Source organism: Toxotes jaculatrix, chromosome 21, assembly GCF_017976425.1.
Source record: "Toxotes jaculatrix isolate fToxJac2 chromosome 21, fToxJac2.pri, whole genome shotgun sequence".
NCBI classification, from domain to species: domain Eukaryota; kingdom Metazoa; phylum Chordata; class Actinopteri; family Toxotidae; genus Toxotes; species Toxotes jaculatrix.
The window spans coordinates 9,320,358-9,333,323 of record NC_054414.1 but is presented as its reverse complement, the minus strand read 5'-3'; the positions used below and the strand labels follow the sequence as shown (position 1 = coordinate 9,333,323).

Here is a 12,966-nt window from a genome sequence, read left to right as displayed (position 1 = left end):
GCAATGCTAAAACCAACTTAATCTCTCATTTGCATTTATATTTGTTGCATTTGGCTTCATGAGAATGCCCTTGTGATAACATTTTGAAAAATGATTAAAATGCCATGAGAACCAAATGAAAAAGGAGCCAAGGATGAAATAATAGGGGGTGTTATAGGAGGAGTCTGCGGAGGAGGAGAGCTCTAAATTCAGTGGGAGACTGTGATGTAGTTGTGAGTTGCTTTTTCTGTTTTTGGACTGTGAAAAAAGATGCTAAATGACTCTGCTGTTGAGACTGAAATCGGAAAGTCATTCTACCATGTGGGAACCAGGTGAGACTGAAAAAGTGAAAGCAGCAGAGGGCAGAGAGAGCTAAAGTAAGACAGAAAGGGGATGTTATGGGCCAGTGCCTGGAGATGTGAGTGGGGGGGGGGGGGGGGGGGGGGGGGGTATAGTTTTTGAATTCAATACTTTTTTTTTTCTGCCTAAATGCTACTCCACACTTTATGTGCCCCATCTGCCTGAGAATTTTGGACCTACTCCATTTTTCTCCCACTTCTCCAAATAACGACATCATCTATGACAGAGAGGGAATAAATGTTTAATCTAGCTGTGGTCCACAAAAGGCTTATTAGTCCACACATTTTAAGAGACCCACTCCCCTCAACTTGAGGCCCTATGTAAATCCCCCCACTATGACACTGCAGTTCACAGAGCAGCTGGGACACAAAGTAACACTGAACTCTACATGCAGATAAATTTGAGGACAGTGAAAAAAAAAAACAAGGCCACATCCCTGCAACAAGAGGTGGAAAACTTGAGGTGACACATAAAAAAGTAAAAACTAGGACATGAGTCTGGTGTCTGAAAAAGAAGTGAGAAGTAGCGGGAGGAGCAGCCCTGCTCTATTTGTTCACAGCTCAGAGGTGCGTCCCCCTGGTGCGTTTGACCCTTGGTGCTCTCTGCTGTCAGCCCACAGTGCTTGACCTTCCCAATGATTTATGACAGCTCTGTTCCCACGATAACCCCGAGGAAACTCTTCGCCTCATTGCCATGTGCTATTTGAGACACCTGAATGTCTTAGAGGTGCTGAAGATGCAGCTATTTAATATCTGCCCTTCTCCTCGACGAGGATAAAAACACCCCGGGTCAAATGATTTTGTTCCAGAAAATCGAAAGATCATATTCCCCTCTACTTACTCTTTTACTTCATTTTCCAAGGCTTCATTCATTCTCTCTTCCTGATCCGGGACTCATTTTTAAGAAACAGCTTATATTTCACCGTAGTCTTGTTTCAGTCCGGGTATGGCCATCACTTGAGTTTATAGGAGCAGTCTGGAGAAAAGTGAAAGTAGAAGGGTACAGACAGAAAAAGTAGATGCAGGAAAGAAAAACAGTATTAATAGAAATATAAGAAGAAAATAAGTTGCTCCTTGTTGTTTTTGTTGTATGAAATTTGAAGTCTGAGGTAAGTTAAGTGCGGCAGAAAGTAACACAGAAACATATTGGGAACTTTTTTTCTTATTAATGAGTTTTCATCCAATGACTTCACCTCTCCAAACACACATTCCCTCACTCGATCAGTGGTCATTGATGATGGTGATGATGATGCTACTAAGGGTCATGTCTGTTATGTTGATGCTGTTTTCTCAGTCCAATCTGTTCTGGTTGGCAAACATGTCTGGCAGGAGGCCTGTTGTTAAACATGTACAGTAAAGGGGAGCTGCCAGGGCAGTGAATTAATTGAAAGTCTTGCCTCGCTGTTACCTAATAAGGACAGTTGGCAAAGTCACCGTGTGAAGTACTTGAGGCCATAAGCTGCTGAATTATGCAAGAGTGGAGCAGCTTGTTCCTTCAAAGCGTGAATCCAAAGCAAAAAGCTCCTGGACGCACTGAGGTTGGATGGTGGTTGGACAGGGGAGTCCAGGCGCTAGGACCCGGGACACGTGAGCGTATTAGTTTGCCAGAGGGTGGAGACGGTGAACAATGAAGGAGCTGACTGGTAGGACCAGCAGAGGAGCCACATCTGAGACCAACCCCCCAGCCCCCCACCCCCCTACACACACATTCACCCACCCCCCCTCAGACCCAGAGTCCCGCTGGACCGACGGACAGAACAGACCGGCGGACAGTAACTGCAGGATCCGGAGCTCAGTTTAGAGGGAGTGGGAACGTGTAGATTTGTCCATGCAGGCTGCAGAGAGCAGAGCTTTGCTGAGCCCCCTGTGTGGATGTGAATGAATGAGCTCGTTTCAGTGTGTGTGGCGCTGAACTGGGTCATGCGGACCACTGGAGGAGCGAAAGATAAACACGCACCCTCCTCCCGCTGCTTGGCAGGTTGAGATGGTGGGCGCTCAGAGGAGGGATCCCAGCCTGTGTCCTCATCTCAGTATCCAGCCTCAGATGATGCTTTGATTTAATCCGCCTCCAAAGAAAGTCACAAACTGCAGAGCATCTCCAGAAACTAGACAGGAATCATCTTGGGCGGGCAGCGAGCAAAAGCGCAGCGAGGGACCTCATCCAGGCTTTGAACAGCTGTGAAACTGCAAGGTTCGGAGGTTTTGTTTTGAAGGACCTGCACAGTTTTCTGAGGTCCTATAGCTGATCGATAACTTCCTTCAGACCAGGAGAGCCATCCATCAGTTTTCTGCAGACCCCAGCGGATCATTGCTGAGCAGAGCGCAGCAGCTCTGCTCGCCGAGCGGATGCAGGACCATGGAGGAGAGAGACAGGTCGCCAGCAGGTGAGTGAGTAACACCTAGATGCACCCTGAGGTGCCTGAAACCGGGTCAGTCCACGGGATACTGTAACCTGCAAAGAAAGAAAGAAAGAAAGAAATGAAGATAGGAAGAGAGACTAATATATGCACAAGCCTGTTAAGTGTTGAAAATGTGTCATATTTGCTAAAATGGATAATTAAAAGCCAAAATGTTCGACTTTCATTTTTAAAACAGTCTGTTTTGTTGTTGTTTTTGTTTGTGGAATCGCTCAGATTTTACACTTAATTCTGATGCAGCTTTACCTCCTGAGTAAATCTGAACTTTGACCCATCTCAGTGGACAGCCTTAACATTATGCATAATAAATTCGTCTGCGAAAGCCCGCTCTACAGTAATAAAACCTCAGTTTCAACAGTTATTGTTCAGGTCTGCGGCTTTATTTACCATTAAGCTATGATTAACTCTAACTAGTGTTAATGGCCGAGCTGCAACTTAATTTGTATTTTCAGCCCACATTATTCGTGACACCCGCACCTATTTGTTTCCCACTTTGCTTTTGTGATTCAGTCTGTGCTAGATGGATGCGGGGGCATCCGGGGCACTCCACTTTTAATGGCCCTTTTATACTTTGTCCAGGGCAGACAGGTGATATCTCATCCTTAATGCCGTCTAATGCATTTAAATGACCAGCTGACTTGATCGAGCAAACCCCGTAAAAGCAAAGCCTGGAGGCTGGTAATGGACTCCAAATGAAACACAGCAGCAGCCAACACACATGGATTTGCTTTTGTCACAAGCGTTGTGTTGGTGGAAAGAAGCACCAGTAATGGTTGGGATCCCTGCCTTGACAGCGCTGTTTCTTTAAAGGAGTTGCTCATAAGAAAAACAAATAAAATTCATCTTCAGGTCTGCTCTACCTGAAGCGGGTGATGTTAATATTAAGTTAAGTGACAACTTGACAGAGTGTTGTCATTGCTTTATTTTACATAAACAACAGAAAGTATAATATGCATGTAATTTAATCCTGATATCAGGAAATAATCACATGGTGATCAGCACACAAACCCCCCCTTTATGGCAAATGCATACAAGCACGTGTTCTTTAATGAAACTGAGTTCAGCTGAGATATGAACAGGACCACTTGCCTGAAACTCTTCACCTTGAATTCAACAAAAACATTGTAGGCGTCCACATAAATGTCCCAAACATGGCTCACAGAACTAGGAAGATACCTGCTGTTACTGCAGACAGATAAAACAGCTGCAGTACAAAGGTTTTATGTGACCCACTCCAACAGCTGGCACAGACAAACACCAACTAAACCCATCATGGCCCCTCACATAGCCTCGAAACTCTAAGAAATGAACATCACTGATGATACACGCATTGTATTACGCCGACAAAAGAAAAACAGACTCAGCAGCCTCAGTTTGGCCATAGATGAGCTGCCACAGGAAACCACGGCTGCCCAGAAAACAGAGGACTCGAACATTGTCAGTAAGGACACAAAGACGACAGGAGGCAATATTTTTTTACTCTCTTTTTCACGCGTCTGTGCCCTGCTGCGCAGAAATGAAGAAACACCAATAGCTGCAGATTACATCCTAACCTGCCATCATCTCAGTGAGAAAACAGAAGCTTAGTGTTCTGTTACTCAAGGTACATACTGCATACATGTATGTGTGTGTGGATGTGTTCATAGTATGAAGAAGCAGTGTACACAGCATGCAGTTTGCATTAAAGTTTATGTTTATAGTATCTTATGTTCTCCATTTGACCTGTTACAGTTATTCATGATTATTTTCTTGTTTGGTTAATCAGTATTTGGCTTCTGTACACTATGTTCTTGTTTTTGATTATCTCATATTTTACACTGTGCCTTACATTTGCCCTTGCAGTGCTGGCTAATACCATTTCATGCAATTAAAACACAGTTGAATTAGAATTTGAGAGAGAGTGAGAGAAAGAGAGAGAGAGAGAGAGAGAGAGGTAGATGGGTGAATGCAGCCTCAGCAATCAACATTAGTGCGCTGATTGTGGTTAGAGGCTATTGTGTATGAGCAGGATCACAAATCCCCATATACTGTTAGCTTGCCTTGAAGTGGAAGGAGAAATGGTCCAAAAAAAAACCAAAAACAAAAGCAATGTCCCCTTTAGCGGTGCTGTTACATCATTTAGCCACGCCCCCCGTTTAGACCCCATTTTACTGAGCTCATATTAGAGTCACATTTCCCCATGTATTTGACATCAAAGGGACACAGTGTATAGCATGTGGTACAAAGGGAGGGATGCTTCACTTCAGTCTCATTGGATTTCCCCAATCCCGCTCTCCCCCTCTCTCCCTCACACACATCACATGAAGCCTCCCGATTGGAACTTGAGGCTACTGGATAGTGATAGAGTGGGGGTTAGGTACAGTATGTTCCCTGGGTAGCTTATTGCAGTGATATTTCAATGCTGAATGATTTTCTGCAGGACATGATTACAATGAGGGTGATGATGACATTGATTTTGATTGTCATTCACATGCAGATGCTCTGGAGTATCTTATCAAAGCCCTAATACTAAATTACAGTATTGATGGCCTGTGCAGTGCAATGCTTTGTTTATTTTTGACTTATCACTGTGCCCATTTTTTTAAATTGTGACAGTCATATGTCGTCAACACTAAGACAAATGTCCTTGTATTATCACCTCACATTGCTAATCTCTGCTCTCAGTCACTGTTTGGATCCATTGAACCTTGGGTTATCCCTGCCCGGGTTCTAGGTCATTCCACCAGGAGGCCAGTAGCTGGAAGTGTTTCCACCAGGACCTTTCAGCATGCGTTAGCTCCATGGGGTAGGTGACATGCAGGGGAGAGAAAGAGGGATGATGGGAGGGAGAGTAGAGGCAAGAAAAGTCAGGAATGGGTTACACAGCAATCGGCCCCAGCAGGGATCCTCCATGTGGGCAGCAGGGCACAGCTGAGAGCAGGTGATTTGTCAAAGCGAGTGTCCGTGGCCTGGGCCGTTGGTTCACCTATCACAGCACAGTGGGAGCTTTCTTCAACCATGTGTTGACGGAGGCACTAAACCCACCAACTCACTGGCTCTGATCTTCTGTGCTGCTGAGGAAGGTGATTCAGTTTTTTTTTTTTTTTTCTTTTTGCCTGAGTAGGGAACAGAGTGTCCTGACTGCAACTGGCTGTCATGAGGAAGCCCATTTGGTTCTTGGTGGAATGATAGATTGTTTAGGAGCACAGTGATTTATTTAGTTATTTATTCAACTCATCCACACTGAGACAACAAGAAGATGGACACAGAACACGCATAGCATCTTTGTGTGTCTGTGCATGCAGCTGGTTTATTTTGAGACACGCAGTGAGAGAAACCCCGTCAGTCACATCATATTTCACTCACTGGTTTCTCTTTGACCTGGAGGCAAGACACACTGGGCATTTTGACAGTAAATTGGACACAGGAGATCAGTCTTCGCCCGTAATGACTCTTCTGCCGAGAGCAAAGCAACTAGTCCATTAGTAATGGAGAGAGGTAGGGACGTGAGGCAGGCTCAGCAATCTATTTCTTTCATTAGTCCCTTGTTTACATTTTCAGTAACAGGCAAGAGAGAAAGAGGAGCGAAACAAGGCAGGAGGAATGGACTAAAAATGACACTGTGTGTAAAGCTGTTTACTCTAATCCCTCCCTCACTTTATTGTAAGCCTTGTGTACAGTAAAATACAGTCATTACAGATGAAGGTGCAACATCAACTTGAATACCCATCATCTTTTGCACTGCTAATTTCCAAGATTTGAATCTATATTCATGGCTGAGACTCACCTCTATAAAGTTTATGTGGTCATGTCACAGTTCATTGCAACTGTATCACTCACAACGTTTACACCGGGAAAACCAATAGCTCAGTGAATACACAATTATTGTCCCTGATGAATCACATGACACAATGACTGATAAGATTTGTCCTCTTGCAGGCTCTGATTTCCAGTGGCAATAAACTGGTAGTTGTTCTGTTAGGCTTTGGAGAACAAACAGCCCTGTTATTGAAGCTAACCTTGAATTGAGACAAAAGGAGTCATCAAAGTCATTACAACTCGTCCTGAGGGGACCATGAATGTCTCAGGTCAAAGGTCATGGCAGTCCATCCAACTGTTGCAGAGACATTTCGCTTAGAACCACAAATGTCACCTCCGTGATAGCAAGAAAAGTCAGGATATCACCAAAGTTATTTGGATATATGATTTAGGAACCATAAATGCCTGTCCAAAATTTTGTGCCATTCCATCCAGTAGATTTTGAGATGTTTCACAGGATAAGTGAACAGACTTAAAAAGAGAGAAAGAAAGATTTTCAAAAAGTGTGAGCCTCAGAGTTCAGAGGCGAGGTACACACCAGACAAGGAACCTAGCAAGAGCATTCCCTGAGGCTGTAAGTAGGCAGTCTATAACAAGGGGACTGGTTGCCAGTGGTATCACAGGGTTCACCTCTGTTTTCATTTCCAGCTAAGCATTTATAGAAGGAAAGGTCAGCTGTTTCTGCAGTTTAATCTCATGTGGGGACACGTGCAGTCAGCCACAACAGGGTTCCAGACTGGCGAAGTAGTTATTAGGACGTAAAACTGGATGATTTGCTTTTTTCAGGAAACAACCCGGTTTTTAAGGTTAGGGTTATACTGTGAATGCACTTATCTCAATTTGAGTAATTGCTAAATGGAGCGAGATTGTCAATCTGTAGTTTAGGGGAAATTAGTAGCTGGAAAATAGTGTGTTGCTGAGGAGAGAAAACCCTGGATCTCCATGTTTATACTGTGCATTTTTGAGTTTGTCCATAGAGATTTTCAACAAGTTTTCATGTAATCAAATGTCAGTGGCTTTTTCATCAAAACCGAAGCATGAAAATCACAAATATTGAAGTTACAAGGTCTTACCATAACAGCAGTGATAAAAACAATACAGGAATTAACGGGCAGCTCAGGGATCTGCTTTTAAAAGGCTTACAGATGATTATTAATGAGTTGGCCTGGCTCAAAAATCCAGGGACAATAAAATGCGTCTCAAGCCAAATCCTCTTCTGTATGTAGAGCGTGTTCATGTTACCTTGTCTTTAGCCGCCTGAGGGGACAGGAGAGGAGCAGAGTGGCAGCATGGGAGATCATGGGCCATGTTGAGCACGATTGCTGAGTCGTGCAAGGCTCACATCTGCTCCCTCTCAGAGGTATGAACACAAAGGTCCTTTGATAGACTGTCAGTGTGCGACTGATATACCAGATCGCCCCGACCCCACTCCAATCCCAAACACTCACACACAAACACTCTCACACACAATCATCTCCCAGAAACCACATAACTTCATCTCCACACCTCGGAGGCACTACGCTGCAGTTTCTGGTTCACGTTTACAGCGTCACTGCAGCTGTGGTGAGAACCGTCTCCCAAACACTCATCACATTTCAGAACTCTTAATCCAGTTCTGCAAAGGAAATGAGCACACAGCATCCTGCGCTGTTGGGTGGGGGGGGGGGGGGGGGGGGGGGGGTTGCTTTTGTCTTTGTGGGAGCTGAGTAATGTGATTAAGATCCATGCTGGAGTGCTGCACATTCTACCCATGGAGCTAACTGGAAGGAGTGCCAGTAAACAAGCACTCCCTTCGCTCTGCTTCGTTCTCACTGATAGAGGCTATGGGGCCATGCGAGGTGGGCGGTCAGAGGAAATGTGCTTCCCGTCTGTCTGTCTGTCTGTCCTGTTTAAATGTTTAATCACCAAAACCTGGACCACAAACTGGTCTGGATAGGGATCAACGTTTGTGTCGACTCGCTGAAGGCTATACAGTGGGCACGCTCAGCATGAGTAGGCTACAATATTCATAGTCTCTTATATAACCATCGCCTTATTTATGATCAAATCAAGAGGCAAGTGTGCTCTGTAGATATACATATGGGACACAGGGCACTCTTTCTATTTGTAGTGTTGTTGTTTTTTTTTTTTTCTTCGACAAAACGCTGAGCCAAGAACACAAGGCTGCAAATGGTCGCATCCTATTTTAGTTTCCGCTGTCTAATAGTTATATTTATCACACTCTTCCCACAAGATAGCTGAGGAACCTCAACACCTTCAGAATGTCGGAACAAAACTTCCTGTTCCATGTTTTCATCAATTGTACATCAGTGCTGTGCATTAACTCAGCTTTCCCCCCCTACCTAATGTACCTAACAGCCAACACACAAACACGCTACACACACACACGTTTGTGATGCCCTTGTTTAGGTGTTTGCAACCTAGTTTAAACCTGTGGGGCTGAGAAACTGGCTTCAGGGAAAGAAGAACAAAGAGCAAAGCAGTTGTCTTTGAATGATGGATGAAGAAGGCCATCAGCAAAATTGTTTGTGCTTATTTGCTGCCTATTAATGCGTGTGTGTGTGCGTGCTGTGCATGATTGGATGATTATTATTTGGGGGAAGCGCGGTTGAAGAGAGACAGAGACAATGGATAGGATCATTAGTGTGATCCACTTCATTTAATCAAATGCTCCATTTTGTGCAGTTTGCTCAAGAGTTTTAGTTTTCTTTAATTTTACTCACCATTTGCTCAAATGCTATAACAGAAGCTCACGTACACAGTCACTCATCTCTGATTTTTAATTTGTTATCAGTTGGTACATTTGGTGTGGCTGACTCCATCTGAACTTGCAATTAAAACAGCTATATTTTTGCCTCCTAGGATCAGTTTGACCTATTTCATACTTGGCACTTCTGAAAATCAGCATTAACTTTTCTGTTGCAGTATTTTTTTTTTCAGCTTCAGCAATATGACCGAAATACTCAGAGCAACCTCTGTGAAAATCAAATGCATTTTCCATGCAAAACTTAGCAACCCCCTTTCTTACAGCTACTGTATGGTCAGTGTATATTTATAATCGCCTCAGTGTGGTCACAGATGATCTGCAGCTTGCCTTACCAGCATGTATACAGCCGAAGCTGTCAGCTCCTGCCATTTATTTCCATTTGTTAGTCCTTCTACCTGGTCATATTGATTTCCCCATTGCTGACTGCCAGTAAGTGCTGTCTGAGACCATATCTGAAAGCTGGCCAGAGTGATCTAGAGGGACAGCAGGAAGTCCAATACATTTACTGAAAGCACTTCCCCTGTTGATGCCTCCCCTGAATTGATTGTATGGAAATGAAGTTCTGTTAAATCCTTCCTGATTTAACCACCCACTGGGACATGCTGTACAGACAAGAATATATGGATATGCGCCAGGAAACATAAAGCTACTGAAGAGCCTTCTGTCATAAACACATTCATGCATAAAATTTATATCACCTGCTATCATCACAGTGGAATAAAACCTGACTGTAAGCAGTGTTCTCTTCATTTAGTCTGCCCCACAGCGTCAAGGCGAGCCTGTCTCTTTCTCCATCTGGGCCGGGACGGGTGGGCAGCGGCGGGGGCTCCCCTACATCCAAGATGGGCTACTGCGGAGGGGTGCCAGTGGAGGACATGCAGGCCCTGGCCATCACGTCTCTGTCGGCAGCAGATGTAGCCAAACAGTATGAGCACATCCGTGAGCTGGGGAAGGGCACGTATGGCAAAGTGGACCTGGTGGCTCACCGAACACAGGGTGAGTTGGTTAAGGCATCGACGCCTCAAAAATCCTCAGTCCCTGTCTTATTAGTATGTCTTGACTGTCAACCATCTTTTATCATTAATCAGTCAAGCATAAATATGAAAAAAAAATTAATAAAACAGATTGTTCAGATCTCAGTATCCACACTGTGCCAGCATGCCTCACAGCTGATGATAACCAGTTAAGGCAGATCAGAGTGTTATAAGTCCTAAAGCACTGTGCCCAGAAATTAATATCAGCACAGTTAAAAGGGGTTTGTTAAGGATTTTTTTTTTAGGTCTACTGTTTAATCCCAAGAAAATCAAGGTTAGAGAGATGGCTCAGTCTGAAAGCAGTATAACAAAACATTGTAAATTAGTGCACAGGGAGGCTGAGAGGCTGAGAGGGTATTCAAGATTAAGAGTGCCGTGTGCTCACTAAAGAGCCTCTGTGTTTCTGCAGCTATAACCGTGAGCAGCTGGTTGTATGTGTGTAATGGGGGTGAGATTAATTCACTGTACATGTTTATATGAATGAAGTCAGCAGCTGTTACAAGACGGGCATGGGTAGTAGGAAACAGCCTTTAAGAGCTTTTGGGATGACGCTTGGAATGTTCTGGATAGTAAAATATTGGTGTTTGATTTGATAAAATATACAGGTTTAATACACCAGAGTTTAATTATGTCCATCCATGTCTGCTACATGTTTATTTGATTTTTGAAGGCACCAAAATGGCGCTGAAGTTTGTTACCAAGAACAAGACGAAGCTGAAAAGCTTCCTGCGGGAATACAGTCTAACAGGCTCACTTAGCTGCAGCCCTTTCATCATCAAAGTCCTGGACGTGCTTTTTGAGACGGAGGACAGCTACGTGTTTGGACAAGAATATGCCCCCGCTGGAGACCTTTTCGACATCATCCCCCCACAGGTAACGCTATCATCCTTCCCTCCGCCAATCACCATCTTCACGCCGCCTGAGCTGCTCCAATCCGTCGCCGTGTTCAGACACGGCGGTTTTAACAAGCTCTCCTGGGATTGGAGCCTTGTCTTCGTCCTGGTTTTCTCTCCGCGCACAGCTCTCACTTTGCTTTAGTGCTATGCCAGTTGATGTGCAGGGAGTGCTTGACTTCAAGCTTCTTCTAAAGACTCATTAAAAATGGTTGCAGAAATCAGAACTGAGACTCTTTTGTTTCAGTTTTCCTTTTTGGAGTAGCATATCACTTTTCACACTGTGCTTTCTTTCCTCCACTCAATATAGCCTTCACCTATTCTTTTTAACAGTACTGTAACCTCACCACGAAGCTCTCACCTCCTGTAGCCTTACCTCCTACAAAGGACACTGTATCTATTAGAGTAAATTAATCGAAATGTCAAATTTTCTCTCTTTCTGTCTCCCAACTCTTCTGTTCCTCGTTCTCTGCAGGTGGGCCTGCCAGAGGAAATGGTCAAACGCTGCATGCAACAACTGGGCTTGGCCCTGGACTTTATGCACAGTAAAAACCTGGTGCACAGGGATGTCAAACCTGAGAATGTGCTGTTGTTTGACCGCGAGTGCCGCCGCATCAAGCTAGCAGACTTTGGAATGACTCGACGCGTGGGCTGCCGCGTGAAACGAGTGAGTGGTACCATTCCCTACACGGCACCGGAAGTGTGCCGCGCCAGTCGTGCCGAGGGTTTCCTTGTGACCACCAGTCTGGATGTGTGGGCTTTCGGCGTGCTGGTCTTCTGCATGCTGACGGGCAATTTCCCCTGGGAGGCAGCGCTGCCGGCCGATGCCTTCTACGAGGAGTTTCGCCGCTGGCAGAAAGCAGGTTGTCCTGTGGGAACGTACCCGTCTCAGTGGCGCCGCTTCACTGATGATGCCTTGCGCATGTTTCAGAGGCTGCTCGCTGCTGAGCCAGAAAAACGCTGTGGAGTCAAGGATGTCTTCTGCTTTGTCAAGTATGAGCTGGTCAGCGAGCTCAGGCGCAGAGCATCTTGCCGAGCCAAGAGAGGTGAGAGGTCAAGCTCGGGAGTGTGCACTGGCAGTTGCACTTCCTCTTCGTCCTCCACTACATCGCGCTCCTCCCACAGACACCCTGAGCCCTCCACCCCTCCGGGAACATCTTGCCTGCGGCCGGCGCCACTTAAACGTAGTGTGCTCTCTGACCCGTTGTCTCCCAGAGAGGAGTCTGGACAGCACCAGTCTCCAGGCCGAGACAAGAACAAAAGCCAGATGGTGATGGCAACTGCCATCGAAATCTGTGTGTGACCACACTAATGTTAGTGCTGGAGACTAGATGGTTTTTCACAGTAATAACAAGCTGTGAAGAGGTGTTAATGACTACCACAGAGACTCCAGTGAAAAAGGAGAGGTACTTTAACCATGAAAGAGAAGCTCAGGATCACATCCACCGCTGTGAAAGTGGACATCATCAGTCAGCGGTACACACTTGGACAGCTTATCATTGGCACATGCCGTTTAGGTTTTGATTTGTGACCAAAGACTGCTTCCCATGCTGAGAAGCCACACAGGCAGCGCTTAACAGTCCGCTGATGACGCTCCTCTCAGCAGCTCATTCTGCCATCCAGACATTTGTGTTTTCTGCCCATACACTGTGGTGGTGCTATTGATACTATAATTAGATACTCTGTCTTTTCTCACTCATCAATCCATGTCTCTTTACT

General features: G+C 45.1%; 1 protein-coding gene across 1 annotated transcript; it reads left to right on the top strand.

Moving 5' to 3' along the window:
* Positions 1 to 2,684: 2,684 nt before the first annotated feature.
* Positions 2,685 to 12,550, top strand: sbk1 (SH3 domain binding kinase 1). The gene is made up of 4 exons (XM_041029142.1): positions 2,685 to 2,722; positions 10,075 to 10,316; positions 11,025 to 11,227; positions 11,723 to 12,550. The coding sequence occupies exons 1-4, from the start codon at positions 2,685 to 2,687 to the stop codon at positions 12,548 to 12,550; spliced, it is 1,311 nt and encodes a 436-aa protein (XP_040885076.1).
* Positions 12,551 to 12,966: the final 416 nt, after the last annotated feature.